The sequence below is a fragment of the Rhipicephalus microplus genome, unplaced genomic scaffold (genome assembly GCF_043290135.1).
Source record: "Rhipicephalus microplus isolate Deutch F79 unplaced genomic scaffold, USDA_Rmic scaffold_13, whole genome shotgun sequence".
Taxonomy (NCBI): domain Eukaryota; kingdom Metazoa; phylum Arthropoda; class Arachnida; order Ixodida; family Ixodidae; genus Rhipicephalus; species Rhipicephalus microplus.
Window position 1 is genome coordinate 10423104 of NW_027464586.1, and position 21897 is coordinate 10445000.

The 21897-nt window shown below is 45.7% G+C and overlaps 1 protein-coding gene across 4 annotated transcripts in view; it reads right to left on the minus strand.

The window, feature by feature from the left end:
- Nucleotides 1–21897, minus strand: part of egl (Egl_like_exo domain-containing protein) — a 393689-nt gene that overhangs the window by 214242 nt on the left and 157550 nt on the right. For all 4 annotated transcript variants that reach the window (XM_075882611.1, XM_075882614.1, XM_075882612.1 and 1 more), the window contains exon 5: nt 20381–20599. In XM_075882611.1, coding sequence (XP_075738726.1) covers nt 20381–20599 — 219 coding nt within the window. The remainder of the gene's footprint in view (nt 1–20380; nt 20600–21897) is intronic.

The window sequence follows — 21897 nt, forward strand, 5'->3', positions numbered from 1 at the left end:
CGACTAGTCCACTAGCGGCCGCGGAACGAGGGTCGATTATTAAATAGCGTCTCGAGGCTATTCAAATCAAATGTTAAAAAATATTACAAGCTGAGTTTGCATGTTTTATTATTATTTTTTCAGCTTTCATTCATTATACTGACTTTGAAAGGGACGTGCAAAGACAGGGAGAAAAGAAAGATATAGAGACAAAGAGCGCTGTTTTTCTTTCCCCTTTGTCTTTGCATTTCCCTTTCAAAATGATAGGAAGCAGCTAGCCCAAACCAAACACTCTTCATTCATGATACACAACAGAACACACAAATTGCACATGCCAAGTAGTATAATGTCACGTGCAACGCCCTTGATGAGGTACCGTTTAAAATGCAGGATATAACCAGGAGACAAGACATTTTTTGTCTGTTTTTCTAAATATAGCAAGCATTTAACCAAGTTCTCATGAAAATTGCACTGTTAGCGATAGAGCACCAATGTTGACGTAAAGAAGCAACGTAAAAGCAGAACCATTCCTTGTTGTATGTCATTCCCTAGATTTTGGGGCGCACGCCAGCAAGAAGGGAAAGTGGCATTCATTAGAAATTGAGCATTTTTCAGCGACATGCAATTTTGCAAATCTTAACAGGAATGATCCGGAGTGCCCAGGGCAACATTACGCTTATCAGCTTGAAATGCCCAAACATAGTGAGAGGCTCTTTGAGGTGTTCACCGATAGGGGAGAAGTTGGTCCTACGTGATTAGACCTAGCACCCCTCTCTTCTGGGGTATCAGTGGTCTGGTTTTTTTGCTCCTGCGCTGCCCTTCCCAGCCCCAACAAAACAAAAGAGACCCATGAGAGTGTTAAGGGGAGAAGCGGGTCTTTGAGACCGAAAATCTCAAAAACATACAATTTTTTGAAAATGCTATATTTGGATTCTCCCACTATTGCTGCATGATCTCGCCAATTTTCACGCGTCCTAGATTGGTAATTGAGCCATGAGAGTAGTTTCTGCGACGTAAAAAAAAAAATCCTCGTCACGTGAGCCTATTGGTGCGGTGAGCACACGTGACTAAATCGCGCCTTCCAATTCACCGGGCCTCCCAAGCTGTCTGCTGCGTGCGGCAGCGGAGCGTACGCGAAGCGGCAAGTCAGTGCTGCCAACTTTAGAGAAATTTTCCAAGATCTAGAAAATTTCTGCTGTATTTAGGCAAAAATAGAAATTTGTCAACATTTAAGGAAATTTTCCGCTTCTATATGAAGCAAGCAGATCGATGGAGGCATGGAGTTTCATACAATAATATTTGTATGTAACTCTATGGACGTCCCGTCCCGCCCGCAACTTTTTTTTCTGTTCCTTCTGCCACTTTTTCTCTTTTACACCCCCTCTACACTCAATCAAAGGCGCTGTGCCATGCCGAGTAATGGTGTCGCGGGGTGCAAGGGGGGACGGGGCTGGTCACCGTCCCCGACGCTGTGTCAGCACTGTCCCCCACTTCACTGCGGTTCATTCTGTAAAGTCCGTGTTTGACATCGATTGCCTGAATGCAGGTTTGAACCAAAAAAAAGTGCTCTCACTCGAGCCCGCCAAGTATATATGTTTTTTTTTTTACATAAACTTCCCATTTTCTCCCCTTTCACCCGTGTCGTTATTTTTTTGGTTTGTTGTTTTTTTTTATCGGTTTCCCTTTTTTGTGAAAGCTGTCACGTTGCTAGTGAGCTGGCTCATGAAGCCATGTGATTCCGCGAAAGTCACAAAGGTTTCTGTGAAAAGCGCAGCCAGAACGGTGGGCTGCATGTATGCAGTTATTTGTGCAGCTGAAAAAAAAAAAGTTGAAAGAAAAAGTGCTTGGTGGAAGAATGCAAGGATATATCTAAAACGAATATACAGCAGTCAACATTTCTAATAAACATATCTTTTCATTACCATTCAGCAGGTTGCGAAGGATGAAATGGCACACGGGCCCCGCCACGATGGTCTAGTGGCTAAGGTACTCGGCTGCTAATCCGCAGGTCACTGGATTGAATCCCGGCTAAGGCAGCTGCATTTCCGATGGAGGCTGAAATGCTGTAGGCCCGTGTGCTCAGATTTGGGTACACGTTAAAGAACCCCAGGTGGTCGAAATTTCCGGAGACCTCCACTACAGGCTATCTGCGTTGCAACGTCGGAGCACCCACTTATCTACAGTCAAGGGAACCAGAATTCTTCAAGTTTCAGCGTTGAATCTACCAATGACCGAGGATACATGGAGACGTGCGCAGCCTCTGATTTTAGTCAGTGCCCAATACCAGTCTGCAAACAATGGGATGATCCGGAGGCGGCCTGCTGCGACTACACCGTACATAAGGGAGCAAGCGACAGACGACAAACTGGGCGTGGAACCGGCACATCGATGAATCAGCCGGTCACGCAATTTTTGCTGTTCATGCAGACCACGAGAAGTTCGTTCTTTTCCTTTTGCCGGTTCCACCCCAAGTGTTGTATTACTGTCTAAGGTCGCACTCTATTGTACATTGTCGCACAAAACGGCGGTTCCAGTTGCTGAAGCGATGGAGTTTTTATTTACTTTTGCTCTTGTTGTGTGGAGATATTAAAATGAATCCGGGGCCTGATGCGGCAACACTGCAGAAAATTTTGGACGGACAAAGTGAAATTAAGGTACAACTTAATAGCATTGAAAGAAATCAAACAGCACAAAAAGCTGCTCTAGAAGACTTGACGAAGCGCATGTCGTCCTTGGAATCTACAGTTGCTGGATTTCCGAAAGTAGAAGCAGCAGCAGATGAATGTAAAAAGCTGTGCCACCGTCAAGAATGCAGTATGCAGTCTCTGATGTCAAAAGTAGACAACCTAGATAATCGCAGTAGGCGATGTAATCTTATTTTCTACGGCATAGCAGACAGCGATAGCAAGAAACCGTGGTCAGAGTCGGAAAAGGACGTCAAAAACATATGCACAAGCATGCTCAAAATCACACCGCAGTTCATCGAACGAGCGCATAGAATCAGCAAATTCATCCCGGGAAAAAATCGGCCTGTGATGGCTAACTTTGCATCTTACAAAGAAAAACAAGAGTTTTGATTAGTGCAAAGAAATTAAAAGGAACTGATATCAGCCTATCAGAAGATTTCTCGCCTCAAAGGCGAACGATAAGGCGACAGCTTTGGAAATTCGCACAGGAACACAAAACTGATGACACACAGGCTATAATAAAAAACGACACCCTCTACTAAAACAAAACCAAATATGTTTATGATGCGAGTACTGAAAAAGTCGTACGAAGCAAGTGACCATTCAGCGATCCGTCCGGCAAAATATCTTTTTTTGTAATCAATTGCCGCAGTATTAAGAATAAGGTTGATGAACTAAGTAGCCTTTTAGAAACTGTTAAACCGTTAGTCGTAATAGGAACAGAGTCGTGGCTTGATGAGAGCGTAGCTGACAGTGAAGTGTTCCCAGCCAACTTTGTATGCTTCAGAAAAGATCGGAATAACCGTGGTGGGGGCGGGGCGTGTTTGTTCTGGTTGACGAAAGCGTTGCGTCGTGTCAAACTATAGTGAGGGAAAGCACATGCGAAGCAGTAGGGTGCCAAATAAGACTTCGGAATGGTAAAACATTATCTGTGTGCTCCTTTTACCGCCCACCGCAGGCCTCTGTAGAAACATTATCGGAGCTTACGAGCCAATTGGAAGTAATTAAAACTGATTACATTGTTGTCGCTGGAGATTTTAATCTTCCAGATCTTGATTGGCACAGCCAGCCTGCCTTTTTAGGAATTACTGGCAGGCTATATACTGCTCTGGCCAGTATTGTTAGCTTATTTTCACTTACGCAGACTGTTCTGGAGCCCACAAGAGAAAATCATGTTCTTGATTTACTTTTCACAAATGCACCAGATAAAGTTCTGTCCACAGTAGTCATACCAGGAATGAGCGACCATGAAGCTGTTGTCTGTAACATGAACATGAGCTATGAAAATACTACTGCTACTAACAACCGGCGTATATTCAATTATGCGTATCGGAGCTTACGAGCCAATTGGAAGTAATTAAAACTGATTACATTGTTGTCGCTGGAGATTTTAATCTTCCAGATCTTGATTGGCAAAGCCAGCCTGCCTTTTTAGGAATTACTGGCAGGCTATATACTGCTCTGGCCAGTATTGTTAGCTTATTTTCACTTACGCAGACTGTTCTGGAGCCCACAAGAGAAAATCATGTTCTTGATTTACTTTTCACAAATGCACCAGATAAAGTTCTGTCCACAGTAGTCATACCAGGAATTAGCGACCATCAAGCTGTTGTCTGTAACATGAACATGAGCTATGAAAATACTACTGCTACTAACAACCGGCGTATATTCAATTATGCGAAGGCAAATACTGATGAAATTGGGGCCGAGCTTGACAATTACTTTGTTGTTTTCGAGACACTTGCAGAATCACTTTTAGTACAGCAGCTTTGGTCAAATTTCAAAGATAAGTTTTTGGAACTACGTGACCGTCACGTGCCGTTTTCGCTGCTATCTAAAAGGCGTCAAAGAAGCAAGCCATGGTTTACAAAAGAGTTGCATGCGTTAGCACAGAAACAGAAAAGGGCTTATCACCACCATTTGCGCAATCCGTATATTCAAAATCTTTGTAAGCTTAAAGAAATTGCGTCTCAATTAAAAGGTGCTACGACAGCTGCGAAAACTGCATATTTTCAGTCATTTCAATCACGACTTCAGCAAAATAAAAAGGAACTATGGAAATATGTGAAAGGAAAGAAAAAGGACTCTGTTTCAATCCCTGCTCTGGAACAGAATGGCGTTGTCATTGAAAGCGCTGCTGAAAAAGCTGAGAGCTTGTATTCGTATTTTACCTCTGTTTTTTTCGTACCAGGTACAAAACAAATGCGTACCGTTTATCTGTACCTTCTCCGGCCGAGACTCAGATAGACGATATTGTATTCTATAGCCAAGGAGTTGAAACCCTGTTAAAGCGCCTAGATGTATCAAAGGCTTCTGGACCTGATGGACTGCCTAACGCTCCCTTGAAATCCTGTGCGCACATAGTGCCTCGGTATTTAGTAATAATCTTCGAAAAATCTTTGCGCGATTGTGCCTTACCTAGTGATTGGAAATTGGCTGCTGTTGTACCTTTTCACAAATCGGGACCACGAGAAATTGTTTCAAATTATCGTCCTATGTCGTTAACAGCCGTTTACTGCAAAAATTTTAGAGCACGTCTTATACTCATCAATAATGAAGCATTTAGAAGCCAATTCCATGTTAAATGAACGCCGACATGGTTTTCGCAAGGACTATTCCTGTGTGACCCAGTTAATTGAATTTACTCATGAGGTAGCATGCGCACTGGACAACCGAACCAGTATTGACTGCATTTTTTGGATTTCAGAAAAGCCTTCGATTTAGTTCCCCATAATTTATTATTGCAGAAAATGACTCAATACAAGATTAACTTGAAAGTTATTAACTGCATAGCAGAATACTTAAATTCCAGGACGCAGTACGTCGTCGTGAACAGTCATCCACTACCAATGTGACGTCCGCGGTCCCTAAGGGGTCAATACTGGGCCCATTAGTGTTTTTAATGTATATTAATGACATCACCCTGGACGTACAATCGTCGATGAGAATGTTTGCAGATGACTGCATCGTTTATAGAGCAATAAACTGCGAAAGTGATTGGGGCGCAGTTCAAGACGACTTGGACAAGATAAATGCATGGTGTAAAAAATGGCAAGTGCAACTTAATTTGGAGAAGACAATGTGTATGACGTTTTCTAGAAAGATGGATGAAACTTCGCCTTCGTATACTATAAACAAGAAGGTCTTAAAAATAGTCTCTGAGTACAGGTATTTGGGCGTATTTTTCACGCCAACTTTGTGTTGGCATGTTAATTACGCGACAGCTAAGGCTGTGGTTCCTGCGGGGAAACACGAGTGAGTTTCCCCAGTCCACGCGGGAATTACTGTACAAATCATGCGTGCGGTCGATACTTGAATACGCGAGTAGCGTATGGAACCCGCCCACTGCCCTCGATAAGGATAAATTGGAAAAAGTGCAAAACATGGGCGCCCGTTATGTCCTGGGAAACATTATTAAGAGCCACAACTTCAGCATGACGCGCTGCAAGCAAGCTTTAGGATGGGAACAGTTGGTCACACGCAGGGCTAAGCAGCGTCTGAAGCTTTTCCATGATGTATATTTATCTCGAACTTGTATTCCTCGTGACAGTTACATCTTTCCATCTCATTACGTGTCTGAACGAGTCGATCACATTTACGAAGTGCGGGAGTACCGATGTAAGACAGCAGCGTTCAGTAATTCTTTTTTCCTTAAAACGGTCTCCCAGTGGAATCGATTACCTTCAGCGATCGTTGCCGCTGTTGGTAGTGATTCATTTTTTCCTTTGTTAGAGTCAAGTGAATTGTTCAGTTAATGACGGGTGTCTTGTTGTGCGCTATACATATTGTCACGATTAGTCACAAGTACTGGAGGATTTATTAAACCACCGGGTAGCAATCTCTAGGACGATGCGTCAGTCGTGGCTGGCTCTCGAGCAGAGAAGAAGCACGCGATCTTCTTTTTCCTCCATATTGAGAGCCGCTCCTGCTGTCGACCCACTACGTGCTGGTGGCATTATCCCCCCTTCCAAAAAAAAAAAAAAAGTCCCAAAAAAAGGAAAGAAAAGTACATAGCATCACCGCGATGCTACTACATAGACATGTGAAAAAGAAATTGGAAATTCGGATAAAGTGAAAGTAAAAATTGAAGAGCGTGCCAATATAAGAAACGTCAATGAACGAGAAAGCAAGTTCACACAAATAAACAAAAAACACAAAGAATGCTGTACGGTAAAGGAAAAGTTATGAGCAATGCGCAATAAATGGTTTCGTGCGCAACACATGATTGACGTCCGGCCTCAGTCGTTTCCTGCTCCGTGCATGGGCTGTTGAGTCCGGAACCACTTCGTAGTTCACGTCACGGATGCGGCGTAACACTTTATAGGGGCCAAAGTACCGGCTCAGTAACTTTTCACTAAGGCCACGGCGGCGGACGGACGTCCACACCCAAACTTGATCTCCGGGGTTGTAAAACACTTCTCTGTGGCGGGTGTTATAGCGTCGTGCGTCTGCCTGCTGTTGCTGGTCGATGTCCAGTTGCGCGAGTTGCCGGGCTTCCTCAGCACGCTCTGCGAATTCTTCGGCGTCAGTTGCCAACTCGCCTTCGTCTTGACACGGTAGCATAGAGTCTAGCATGGTCTGCACTTCGCGGCCGTAGAGAAGCCGAAATGGCGTGAATCGCGTGGTCTCTTGCACGGCGGTATTATACGCAAAGGTCACGTTAGGTAAGATCCGGTCCCATGTTTTGTGCTGTACGTCCGTGATATAGTACGTGAACTCATCTGTGATATAGTAAGATCCGGTCCCATGTTTTGTGCTGTACGTCCGTGATATAGTACGTGAACTCATCCGTGATATAGTACGTGAAGAGTTGCAAAAGGCTGGTGTAACACCTCATCCTACGGTTAGCTCAATTGCAACTGTGATCAAGGATGAGCTGCACCAGGCCCTCCGGAACACCTTGCCTCCTGATACAGCTGCACCAGCTCCTGCTGAATACCGCCGTGAGACAAGCTACGCGGAAGCCTTGAAACGCCCTGCTGCATCGCCGCCATTACTCGTCCATCCTGTTCCTGCTGTTGCACTCCAGTCAGCACAGCACATACCGTACTACGAAGGCACGTACACGCCACCGCCTTTGCCCTTTGTCCTTGGCACTCCTGTCGCCCATCGTTCTGTGCCACCAGTTCAGTACATCGACGATCGGCGCACATCTCCTCGGAAGTCTGATGTTTGGCGCACACCTGATCGCCGGCCTCTGTGCTTTCGCTGTGGAGAAGCTGATCACTTGTACCGCCAGTGCCCATATCGCCGTTTTGGGCTTCGCGGCTTCTCTGCGTACTCACCGCCACCCCGTTACGGCCAGAGACCGCGCGAAATCAAAAACTACCTCCAACAGCATGCGCCACCGTCTGCCGGGCGCCAGTCGCGCTCGCCATCACCGAGGCGATTTTCATCAACGCCCCAGCGGTATTCTACCGCACGATCTCCCAGCCCCCGCCGGGAAAACTAGCCGAAGCGACCTCTGGGGGCGGGGTCGCTGAACGTCGAAGCGCTGAAGACCTCCTATTGACGCAGAACTGTACAGAAACTGGTCCGACATCACGTGCTGCTGCAAAGGATAGCCGGCTTTCACTCGACATAGCAGTAACAATTGATGGTTGTGCAGTTAATGCGTTAGTGGACACCGGCGCCGACTATTCCATACTGAGCGGGAAACTGACAACGCAGCTGAAGAAAGTCATCACGCCGTGGCACAGCTCGCAGATTCGGACAGCTGGTGGCCACGTCGTTACTCCACTGGGTGCCTGCACAACTAGAGTACAGATCCAAGGGTATACATTCGTAGCAAGCTGCCTCGTTCTACGCGAATGCTCCCGTGACGTCACTTTGGGAGTTGATTTTCTACAGAAAAATGGAGCTATCATTGATCTGCAAGAGCGCCGCGTCACGTTCTCAGCCCAGCGAGCAATCAACGTGCAGGATGACGGAAAGCGTGTCGACGTACTCCGTATTTCTGAACAGAGCGTGACGCTTCCTCCACGAGCAAGTGTTCTAGTCGACGTAACATGCTGTGGTTTGGGCGATGGCGATGTGGGGGCCGAGACAAATTTAGAACACCTCCTGCAGCAAGGCATTTGTGTAGCTAGAAGTGTAATACACCTTCGTGATGGCCGATCTGAATTGCTCGTAATCAACTTTAGCAACGAGCATCGACATCTGTTCTTTGGCAATTCGATAGCGTTTGCCCACGAAGTAACAAACGTCACTAACTGTCTCGCGTCAGAACTAGTGGATACCACCGACACGTCAATGAGTAATATTGACATCAATCCTGATCTGTCCAGCGATAACCAGACTGCGCTACGAGCGCTCTTGTTCGAGTTCAGGTCTTACTTCGCAAGTTGCTCAAAGATCCACCAGACGTCTATCACTCAACACAGGATCATCACATACGAGGACGCACGCCTGATACACCAGAACCCCTACCGCGTGTCGGCTAAAGAGCGTGAAGCGATACGTACGCAAGTCAGCGAGATGCTTGACGGTGGCATTATTGAACCATCTAACAGCCCGTGGTCATCTCCAGTCGTACTTGTCAAAAAGAAGGACGGGTCGCTACGCTTCTGCGTCGACTACAGAAAGCTTAACAACGTGACCAAAAAGGATGTGTATCCGCTGTCACGTATCGATGATTCGCTGGATAGACTTCGTCGTGCCCATTATTTCACTTCTCTCGGTCTCAAAAGCGGGTATTGGCAAATCGAGGTAGATCAGCGAGACCGTGAAAAAACAGCCTTCGTGACTCCAGACGGCCTATACCAATTTCGAGTGCTCCCTTTTGGCTTGAGTTCAGCGCCAGCAACTTTCCAGCGAATGATGGACACTGTCCTCACAGGGCTCAAGTGGCAGACTTGTCTTGTCTACCTTGATGATCTGGTGGTCTTCTCTACCACGTTCGAGCAGCACCTTCACCGCCTGCGCAGCATGCCGGAGGCTATCTGATCAGCGGACCTCACACTAAAGCCACAGAAGTGACACTTCGGCTACAAAGAACTAAAATTTCTTGGACAAGGAGTTAGCGCCGAAGGAATCCGGCCCGATCCGAACAAGCTTGCCGCTGTTGCCGAATTACCCAGCACCTCCACCAGTTTGTCACGATGAGTCACAAGTACTAGGGGATTTATTAAACCACCGGATAGCAATCTCTAGGAGGATGCGTCAGTCATGGCTGGCTCTCGAGCAGAGAAGAAGCACGCAATCTTCTTTTTCCTCCAGATTGAGAGCCACTCTTGCTGTCGACCCACTACGTGCTGGTGGCAATATTGTATTTGTTTTTCTATATGTTACCCACTGGCATTTTTCGTACATTTTTGTCAATCTCCGTTACGTTGTGTATTCAGTGTACTTCCTACTATCTGGATAGGCTGTACTGTACTTGCCGCAAATTGAGCTTGTGTTCTCTCTTGTAATCATGTTGTATACCCTCCAATGTAATGCCTTATAGCGCTGTGGGTATCAAATAAAAAAAAACACCCTGAGTGGATCTACTAACCTCTCTCAGGACTCGTGCTATAGCACTTTTTTGTAGGGGCACCCTCGTCGGGGCCAAGTTTTAATTTTATAATGGTCAATTACTACATCTTTGCATAGCGCTACACACAAAAAAACAACTTGTTCCTCTAGCAAACACTTTTTTTAAACATGTGCTGCGTCATCAGTTTTTTGGAATAGTTCTTGCTCCAGCTGACTCCAGGTCAGCAGCAGCTTATTGACATCATTATCCTCATTTTCAAAGTTTCTGACGGCCAACAGTTGCGACGGAAAGTAACGGCTCGCGGTACGTTCAGATGTGTCTCGGACTGTTTTGTTTCGCTGTAAATATTTTGAGCCTCTGCCGACTGACATGCTCTTTCTTGTTCTGTTTATTTTGACTTGTTCAAATGCTTTTGCGAAGGGAATTCAAGTGAATTCCGAGGAAGGAAGCGACCGTTAAAGCTTTCATCCGATGAACACCCTTTGCAAGCCCGGGCCGGTGAGTAGAAACCACTTTAGTTCTTAAGTGGGGACACGGGTCTTAGAAGGCCAAAAATCGCAAAAAAATCGACTTTTTGAAGCTGACATTTTCGGAATCTGCAACTATTTTTGCACCTATCTGAGAAGTTTCTAGCTTCTCACGTCATTATTTCTGGTGCAAAATCAATTTATAACATCCCTGTGAGATGAATGTGAGCGCGAATTGGTGCTGCGCGACGGGTCATCATGAACTGCGCGATGGGTCATCAGAATGAACTGCGCGACGGGTCATCAGAGTGGACTACGCCACGCGTCGACGATCAGAAAGACAATCCGTTCGCGGCCAACGTGCTCGCCGCCCGCAATAGAGGCTACTGGCAGCAGGTAGACTGCTTTTTAACGACGTGTTCGCAATGTTGTCACGATCTCCGCTTGAAAATGCGGCAGTCTTACGTGAAAAGAAAACTAACGACTCGGCACTCGTGTAGCCTCGAAATTGATGAGCAAGAGAGCAACATTGGTTCGAGACATTTACGGGTAACTCATTCTGGACAAGCCGGAAAACATCGCCGTGTTATTCGACGGATCGCGGATGACGCGTGCACATTTGTCGCACATCGCCGTCAGTACAGTCACCGAACTGATAAGCGGCCTCGCCGCAGACGAGCACACAGCGATAATTTGCTACAGGACTAGAAGAAACGACAAGCTCATAGAAACAATCAGTCCTATTACAATCCCGGTGCATATGAATCGGCTAAAAGTATTTAGGCGATGATATTTTTCCCTCGGAACGGCAAAATAAAGTTTTAGCAGCATTATTCTCGAAGCACAGATGTTGACCACTTTCTTTTTCTTGTTCGGTAAATGTGGACCTAGGACAGCTAGTACTGTAATTGTTTTTGCACAATGTAACTAAATGTGCACAAAAAACAATGCTTAAACCTATTTTTAAAGGGCAGCTTCATTTTTTTTTTTATTTTAATATAAAGATTTCTGTATTTGGTTACATGCAATGAACTTTACTGTGCTGTAATTCAAGAAGTACTCGTTCAATTTTCCATCAGCTTGCAGCGTTGCACTCCTTACCCTTTCTAGCATTAATATATATGTCAATGGCTATGTAATTCTAAGTACATGCATTTTTACAGTTAAAAATATTAGAGTTCATTGTTTTCTTCATTTTCTCAAAATGGCAATTTTGTACACTCTGCATGAAAATTACTGCAATATATCTGAAACTATTACAGATAGCATATTTTTTTTGTAGCATGAAGCTATATATTTGGAGCACACAACATAGGAAGCAGATTTTGATTTCTCTAGTGCAAGTTTTTTAACGCCATCTCGCCACGCGGTATTGCAGTTCAGTACACCGCCGCTACGTATTTGCATGCAATATGTTTGCATGTTATTTTGATACAACAGCCCAAAGGTACAGTTTCCGTTCTCTAGACTGCTAGGTGTTCTGTGACGGTATACTGGTACGGCGCTGAACGAGTTCGATGAAGCCGCCGAGACAGTGCGGTAGGCCTACAATCTCGGCCACTTTTTGAACCTGGCTTGAACCTTTCATCATGCCGAAGCCATATCGCAAGTTCTGCACTGCTCACAAGTTTGGAAAGAAGCGCAAGAAATCTGCGGCAAAAAGAGATAATGGCGCAGGTGAATCCGACGCGCACCTACCTAGTACAGGACATCGCGGCGACGGAACATGATCCGTCGGAACACGATCCGTCAGATGAAACGCTGACATCTCCGCCTGTTTTCCCGGCCGCCTCGGATGACGTCGGCGATAGGCAGCGCATAAGGGAAGACACAACCTTTTTGACGAGCGCCGATTGTGCGCAACAGCAGAAAGTGAGTGCTGATAAGATTAGCAGCTTATCGACAACTTTAGCGAGTACGCGCAAGCTGGGAACGCTCGTGACAGCGCGCGAGGACTCGGGCCCGTCGGCGGCTACATACGGGATCATCAACTTATTCGTGACAAACAAGCTTCTTGAAAGAATGGCTAAATGCCGGACATGCAGTGGGCCCATTTCTATTGAAAAAGGTGAGCGTGAATATGGACTTGCGATGAGGCCGATATCAGAGTGCCATAACTGTGGACTTGTTGACGGTGAGTGGAGCTCTGAGAGGGTACCCAGTCAGGCTAAATGTGCTGCCCTTGAAGTGAATATCCATGCGTCTCGTGCCGTGCAAAGCACAGGGAGCCCTAACAATGGCCAGGCGGCCCTAAACGACATCTTCTCTGTAATGGGAATTTCTCACAGGGGACTTCACCTATCAGAGCCATTTGAAAAATAAACTGAATCCTGTGGCAGCAGAAGCTGCAGACAAGGTCCTCTCTGATTGCACCATATCAGTGAAAACATTATACCAGGATCTGTGCTTTGACGATCCAGGTAATGTGGCCATCTGTTATGATGGCACATATATGACCAGAGCCCACCTGTCGAAATTTGGGCTTGTTGGTGCATTGTGACGACTGAAAATAGCGCTAAGAAACGGGGACACAAGAAGAGGACACACGGCACAGGCGCTACGTGTGTCCTCTTCTTGTGTCCCCATTTCTTAGCACTATTTTCAGTCGTCAGAGGCCACCTGTCGCACATTGGTGTGGGTGTTGTTATAGAGCTGTTTTCTGGCTATGTTTTAGACTATGTTGTCCTGTCAAATTTTTGTGCCGGCTGCAAGCGCACACCACCAAAACAGCACCCAAATTATTTGGTTTGGTAGTCCACACACATCTGCCAGAAAAATACACAGTGCAAATCAGGGCACATGGAAGTGGAGGCAGCAGTCACTCTCTTTGAGCGCTCAATTTCTCGTCGCAGCTTGCGGTACACAGTGATGCTGTGTCATGGGGACAGTAGATCATTTTGTGCTGTTGAAGACTCGACAGTTTATGGTTTCATACAGGTTCAAAAAGAGGACTGTATAAACCATGTCCAAAAACGAATGGGTACTGCACTACGCAATCTTGTTCAAAAGCATAAAGGTTCTGGCAAAACATTAAGTGGAAGAGGCTGCTTGACAGGTGATGTCATAGAGAAATTGTCGAGGTACTATGACTGGGCTCTGAAGTCCAATGTTGGTGACTTCGATGCAATGCACCGGGCAGCCATGGCCACATATTATTATGTGACATCGACTGATGAAAGGTACAACCACACCTTGTGCCCAAGTGGCAGTGACTCATGGCAAGCAGAATGCTGCTGCAAGGGGAGAACCGCTGCCAAGACACACCTACAACTTCCCACAAAATGTCCGTGATGCACTACTTCCAGTCTACGAGCGACTTTGCGACAAGGAGCTGCTAAAATGCTGCCAAAGAAGCAAGACACAAAATGCAGACGAGGCACTCCATTCAGTCATATGGTCTCTAATGCCTAAAGAGAAGCATGCTTCACTCATAGCTGTTGAGACTGCAGTTGCTGAGGCCGTGATGTGCTTCAATTCAGGAATGAAAGAAGCCTCCACACGTATCCTCAAAGATCTTCAGCTAGAGCAAAACTCCATGAGTGAGCAATGGGCAGAAGAGAAGGATTCTCGTCAGATCATGAGTGTCGAGCGAAAGCGTTCAGCATCCTCCAGGTTCCTGCAACAAGCAAAGCGGTGGCAACAACAAAAGTGCGACAAAGACTACTGCCCTGGTGCTTTCTGAGGCATTTATATGCAAAGAGAAGCATTTTTGTTAGCGTATAGGTCCTTGAATATACAGAGCTTTGTTTTTTGCCATTTTCTCAGTTTCGGTTTTTTGGCCACCTTTCATTCTTCTGACAAGCGCTTCTCTGCTTTGGTAGACTGGAATTTGATAACTTTTTGTGTTGCTGAGAAGCTGGATGCTTAGTGAGTGCAAGAAAGTGCCATATGTAACTATAGGACATCATAAATTTTTAGAAAAAATAAAATAGAAAAATTATCATTCCTTGATAATGAAAGAATGAACTTCTAAGCTTCATAACTTTTGTAGTAGGAAAGCTAGAGCCATGAAACTTGCTTTTTGCACTCTTTGCTAATAGTAGAATGCAATGACATTTAATTCAGCAAGATCTGTACAGCCAGTTTACTTAAAACGTGATCAAAAAACTTTTAAATAATGACTAATTAAAAACAAAATGATAAGAGGTACATCAAAACTGAGTTCATATTTGACATCTGGACATGTAAATGCACCATCTCATAAGTTTTCATCATCCTGGCTTAAATATTAAAGGGAGATGCGACTCGAAAAACGATTTTCTTTAATAAGAGTCTGAATTTAACACAAAGTGGCATGCTAACTGAGTTTTTTCTCCTCTTTTCAAATATGTCATTTATTTTCATGTAGATTGCTTGGTTTTCTTTCTGCAGGTCAGATACTGCAAAATTATGGCCATTGTTATGCAACAATTCTGACCTATAAAAATTTGAGATAAAGCATGCAGATATGGCTGACTATGATCCTTTGGAGCTGTAGAGTGCAAAAAACTATATAAATTTTGTGTGTAAAAAGGTGAAATACAATAATAAAATAGAAAAATTTACTATGGCTCTAGTTGCCAAGGGTTTCAATGTTATGTAATTTTTGGAAAACATAATCAAGCAGCACTGACAATCTGAATAGATACTTGCACTCTATTGGCCTTCATCATGCTATGTGCAAAATTTCATAAAGGTATGACAATTCTAAGTATACGAACTAGCATGTATAAGAAGCACAGATCACACAAAACTGCAAAAGGAGAAAAACGCATTTGAAAGTTTGAAACCTTTTTTTTTTATCACAGAGTTGTTAGAAATGCATAATCTTTGGCCATAATGTTCAACAGAACTTTGAAAAGCACTGCAAGTTACTAAAACTGTCCTGCAGCATAGGTTGTGCCCTCACGGTCCTTGCGAGCACTCTCTTCTAGCCGTGCCCTTTTCACTCCACGACGACGGTGGGCCCTTGCTTCTGCTGTCAGACGCTCGGACATTCTCTTGATGCGCCTCACATCGCGGGATTCACTGAAAGTAACTAGATCTCTAGATGGCAGTATGTTGAGCTCTTCCAGGATGTGCTCCAAAGTAGCATGACCCTTGTTGAACCACAGGATTGCCATAGCTGCGGCAGTCTCGACAACCGTTCGGGAGACAAACTTAGTCTTGGGGCAAAGTAGCCAAATTTTGCTGTTCAGGGATTCCGATGCGTTCTGGGTTTTCCCTTTGATGCATCGAGCAAGGAGCTTCTCATCCGTTAGCCGCTTATAAATGGGCAAAACAGCCAATCCCTGTGCTTTTGTCAGGAGAGGTGTGTGGCATGGTGCAGGTTCACCAAGTGCTTCAGCGCGTTGATGTTTGCACTACGACTCTGTTCCTGCAGGGCAAAACTTGTGGCTGCCAGCATTGTCAGTAGAGCATGAGTGGAAGTACGAAGCCCATACTGCAGTGTACATATCCCGTACGCTCCCCCTGTTGCTTGTTATGGCAATCTGATAGTATGTTTGGAGCTTATGAATGGCTGGCTCTTTCATTTTCTGCCCTCGTAATAATGGCACATGCAGCTTCCGTAGCACGGTGCCAAGTCTCTTGGCCACATTATCAGTGCAGTCTTTTTTTTCTATATTGACAGCACCATAGACTTTTGACTCTGCAACTGCACTATATGCTTTGCTGTCACCGTCACTCAAGAATGTCATGAAATGCAGTGGAGTGTCATAAGTCAATGTTCTCTGCCAAATGCGCATTGCAGCCTCTGTTTCCATGGCATGGGAGGAACAGTCTGCATTTTTTTCACAGGCTGGGCCATCGAATGCCTGCCACACTTCCTCGTCTGGGCCCATTTCCTTGTGCCTACTGCATGTCAGGCAGTAATTTGATATGACCTCGAAGTCTAAGCAGAGGCCAGTATCTAAGGAGATAACTGCGCCAATCCCGTTGTGGCTTTTGTAGCCCCTCTTCTGCCAAGTGCCGTCGAACATAACAGCCACATCAGTTTCGCCTGCTACTTCTTTCGTCAACTCTCTGGATCGGTGCAAGTTTTCACTCACAGCTGCCATGGCAGCGGTGTGCACCTTCTTTGCTATCGAAAAAAATCCTCGGTGGTGTATTGGCTTTGGGAGTCCAATAATGGAGCAAAATCTCGACAATTGCTCATGCCCAATGCCGACAGCGCGTGCAGCCATCACCGCCTTCACATTTACAGCGAAACTATCTCGGGAGCTCCCACTGTCGTACCGTTGGCTCACTTGGCTGCTGCCGTCCGCCGTAACACGCAGTGACGTATAGAAGCACGAAAGAACAGTCGCTGAGTATTCGCTGTTTTCGCAATGAAGTTCGAGGAGCGACGAAAGTCCCTTGCGCTTTTCTGCCGGCTCCCTAACGGCAAGTTTTTGAATACCGCAAGCAAGGCATGCCGCACCTGCCACAAGTGCCGTCAGCAAGAGGGTGTCGCACAAAACTGTCGTTGCACAAACCTCATCGCGCTGTCTTTCGTCTTTTTCGAAGAAGCCGAGCTTCCGAAGCACTGACGAAAGAAAGCGCAGCATCAATCCCTTCATCGCAGCCACTGTCGCTCGCGCACTCGTCGATGCCGCCGTCAGGCCTAGCACACGTAGGCGCGTTCTCGTTTGTCGCCGTCGTTCGGTGCACTTTATGCCGCCTTCCCTTGAACTTGTGCTTCGTTCGAAACTTCTGTGGTCTCACGTTGCACTTTTTCAGGCTTGTCATCGCGGAAATATGCGTAGACGCGCAGAAAAGCAGACGGACCAAATGCCGATGGCCGCCACCAACACAGCTGACAATGACTCGGTAGCCAATGGCGATGCGGCTTAGGGTGCCGCGCGTTTCAAACCGCTCAAACCACGTGATAAAAAGGCCTCGTTTTTTATTTTTTTTGCCCACGTACGAAACTGGCAGTCGTCGGAGCTGTAAGAAGAAGGCCGGACACAACTTTCCCAACTGATCGTGATGGCGGGCGGCACTGCAACGGGGAGCAGCGCGCAGTCAAAGATGGCCAATATCGGCGCAAATTCACGAAATTTTGAGCCACCGCGATGCCTTCACACACATTTTTTGCATTTTGCGGTTCGAATTTAGTTTTGAAATTTTCACAGATGAAAGAAGAAGGTTTGAAGATTACAATGCAATAAAAATCAAATACGGGAAATTTCGCTAAAAATGCGATTTTTCGACTCGCATCTCCCCTTAAGATGCCTGATGGCTAAGTGCCTCTTCTCCCCTTAATTGAATGGTGGACATGACGCACAATGCATACAAATGTTCAATCCTTGGTGCCTTCCTGCTATCTTTAACAGTATCATTTTTTTTTGCTTCTTGCCGTAGATACAAGTCACCGACGACGTTTTGGAATATTTATATTTATGTAGAAATTTATTGTGCCTTATATTATTACAATTTTGAGGGCCTAAAACGGCATTTTACCTGCCTGTCTTTGGCGCCTAAAACACACTTCTTTAGTGCCTAAAAATCCGGCCTCTGCTGATAACGGCCAATTCTGTCCTTAAAATTGAAGTTTAGTACATAAATTCATCCTAAAACTCAGTTACAAAAATACATTAGTGCAATGGGAACCTTGACGGTGCATTTGTGAAGTCTGAAATATCCAACAAGTCTGAATTTTTGTAGTCCAAAAAATTTGTCCGCGACTGTATCTCTCCAAAGTGCGAATGAGCATGTTTTAGCAATAACTTTCTCCTTGACAAGTTCACTGATACCATTTTCTTGTATATATTGGCGAAACGCCACAAAACATTGTTGTTAGCACCGTGTTTGTGTCTTCTCGTCTTCGTCCTGTTCCTTTTTTCAAAGTACCAACCAGCCAAATTCAAGGTGATAGTAAAGAAGGAAAACCACAGCATATCCTAGGAATGAATGATGCTTGGTGAAGCGAGGCATTCGTCACTCCGTCCGTGCTTCCGTGCGTCCAATCGTTCTTGCTTGCATCCATACGTGTGATCATCGGTATGTCCGTCTGTCCGTTCGTTGATCTGTCTGTTCGTGCGGCCGTCCCTCTGTCTGTCTGTCACTCCGTGCGTCCATCTGTATGTCCGTCCATTTGTCTGTATATTGAACACTCCAAGTACAGCCATCTCATATCTTTTCATCATGTATTCATCATATGCCGCTATCCAGCGAATGCTCTAAAGACCGCTCTTTCGAATATGTGCCACCGGTGGTTACGCGCTATGCCATAAAGAGCTTTGCCACTAAAAAACATCGGCAATGCAACGTACACTGTACAGCTTCAGGTGCCAATGCAGTAATCTGTCCCACGCGCAAGTCGACAGCATCTGACGTGGTCCTCATAGTTAGGGACTAACACCTAAGCATCGCCTATGTTCCCTTAGACAGCTTACCTTTGGTGAAGAACAAATCTACGAACGCTTTGTGGTACTACAGTTTTCTTGCTCGATTGCTGCAACCACATATCGTCATCTCTCGTTTCACAAAACAGTTTGACTAACGATAGCCGATCTCAGACTGCATCCTGGCACTACGGATCAGCGCCAAAGCCACGACCGCTTCATCAAAACAATTTTATCTACAGAAAACATCACAACCCAAGCAGCCGTGGCCAGCAACGCAGGCTAAAACCACGTTAAAAGAAAATAAGGTGGAGGTTGCCAGGGTTTGTTTCCAGTGAATACACAATGTGGCCAGAGAATGACAAGTGCTGGCAAAAACGCTTATACCCTGCACCTTCCTTATTACAGCGCTCATTAACAAAACTCTAGCAGCCACGTGTTCACATTGCACAAGTGTGCAGTTGTTTCAAATTTCAAGCCGTGAGGTTGTTCAATGGCTCTTTAATGAAAGCATGCGATGTCTTTGGACATGTTCAATAGCCAGGGCTGAGGAAATGAGAAAACTCGCAAGGGCGATCTGAGATGTTGAAGTGATGCACAAAACACCAGCTCATGCACCCACAGATGAGCTGCCTATTGTGTGCTGCCTCATCAACATCATGGCTCACCAGCCAGCCGTTCACTAACCCCCTCCCTGCTGGGGCTCATGCTAGTGGACATGACTACTGCAGCAACTGCTCGGTGTCCTTGAAAACATGGGTCTTGGTCATTGCCCACAGTGTTGTCTATCCATACTGCAAAAGTGAGCAGCTCTTGTGCTAACAAAACAGCACAGCCATAAGCAAATCATGCAGCGTGCGGCTGCTTAGGCATGGCTGCTTAACTATTGCAATTAATGTTGTGTTTGACTGCACGCATAGGTAACTAATTATTGCAAAAAAACATGGACAAAGTGAGGACGATAGAGAGAATGAAGCAGACATTTTTTTTACATATAATGAGGTGCGAACAAAAATTACGCCATTTGTCTTGGGGCACAACTTGAAAAATGCCTCAAGTACTGAAAGCCAAAGTTTGCATTTATTCGCCATATTTCTTGCGAGATTTGCAACTGAATTCCTTATCTGTGAACACAAATTTTTACCCTTCTAAAATGAATGTATTTTCACCATGTTTCTTGTTTCCCACTAGTGTAGCAATCTGAAATGAGAATTTGCTAACTGCATCTATTCTTCTTCACTACTTGCACCTGAGTCGGCAAAACAGCACTGTGATTACAGACGGATCCATGCGACAACTTGTTGCCAGTACATTGGCAGTGTACCTTAAAGCCGGAGGTATAGAGGACGAGGCATAGCTGCTGGCACACATTTCAGCACTGAACTGAAGAAGAACAAGTGCACAGAGAGCCCGTCTGTCCCTCGGGAATGTTTTGCTGCCAGCCAGCCCTGACAAAGAGGTTACCTTGGTGATGTGCTCAGCCTCCAGGATGTCTCGCAAGTGTCCTTCAGTGAACAGCTGCGGTGCCGACTGCACGTCGAAGAGGAACACCTCGACTGCAGGGGTGGCCAGCTGCACAAGGGTCAAGGGGCCCTGTGGACCAAGGTTGACACCCTCGGTGTCAAGGGCTACCAACTGGTGCTGGCTGCTCAGCCGCGAAACCAGTGTCTCACACTCCTTCACCTGCCGCATTGAGAACAAGACAAAGGGTTGCACAAAACTTCGTTTCTGCTCACTTTTACCCCTCAAGTATTTTTCATACTCCCAGGTGAATAGAAACTTTCTGAAATTAGTGCCACTCCCAAAGATAGAGCATCAAACCTAACAGACATTGAGCTGTCTTTCACACTTTCTAATGGATAAAGGATAAATTCGAACAAACCTGCAACTGCCTAGCAAAAGCATTAGACTGCTCTCATTGTGATATTTTTTACACATCGTGCCAGCAATGTTGCAAATAGCAACACAAGTTAATATTTAACATAGATCAATTAGTCATGTTAAAAGTGACAGACAGATATCACAACCGTGCCTTTATTTGTCTAACCACGTCTTTATTTGTGTTCAACAGCAAGTTTTACATAGCCGTAAAGGAACAGACAGAACGCTGAATTGGCTGATGATCTGCCTCTTCTATGCTTTCTTCCTGGCTGCCCGTGCACCTGAACTCTGTTGTTGTTGTTCGTCATCACACTCGGCCGTGACTGTAAATGCTCAGGCTGCCAACTGGTGGGCAATGCTGCCTGCGTTGTTGTAAACGGTCCCGATGACACTGTGGCTTGGGTTGAACCTCTGCGGATCATGACTCTGAGCAGCAACACTGACAGTGTTGTGGTGGTCGACGACCTCGACCACACTGCGACTGTAAACAAAAAAGTTTCCTTTTCCTCTGGTGGATGAAGTTAGAAGCTTCGCGCATGTCAAAGTTCCCTGCAACAATGTCTCTTGGCATTTTTTGGCAATGGTTCTCGCGGGTCGCCCTGACAGTTTCGGTTTAATCACTGGTCTTTCCCAAACAGCTGGCCTTTGTCCCACCACATTTTTGAAAACAGGGCAGGAAATTGAGGGTCCACTGATGCAACTTGCTACACCAAAAACAGTCATCTGCGAATTTCACAACAAGTTGGAGGGTGATTGGGTGTTGTTCTACACACCTGCGTCAAGGTGGAGTGAAGTTCCCATGCTGTTTTGCAACACGGCTTTTGTGTTTGCAGCATTGCCATCTTGGGGCTCCTCGATGTTCTCAAGGACGCAATTCTTGATCCATGCCATGTGGAGCTGGGACAGCCTCATTGGAAGCTTGTGTAGGAGACTTGTGCTGTGCGGGTCTTCAATAAAACCACCATGTCGGAAAACTTGGCATCTTCTGGAGAGGCGTCTTTTAGCGAGATGAAAAAACACTAGCATTCGGTCAGTGAATGTCTGAAAGCGCCCACAACCGCTTCCGTTTGGCAAGGGAGAAATGTGGTGCAATCCATGGA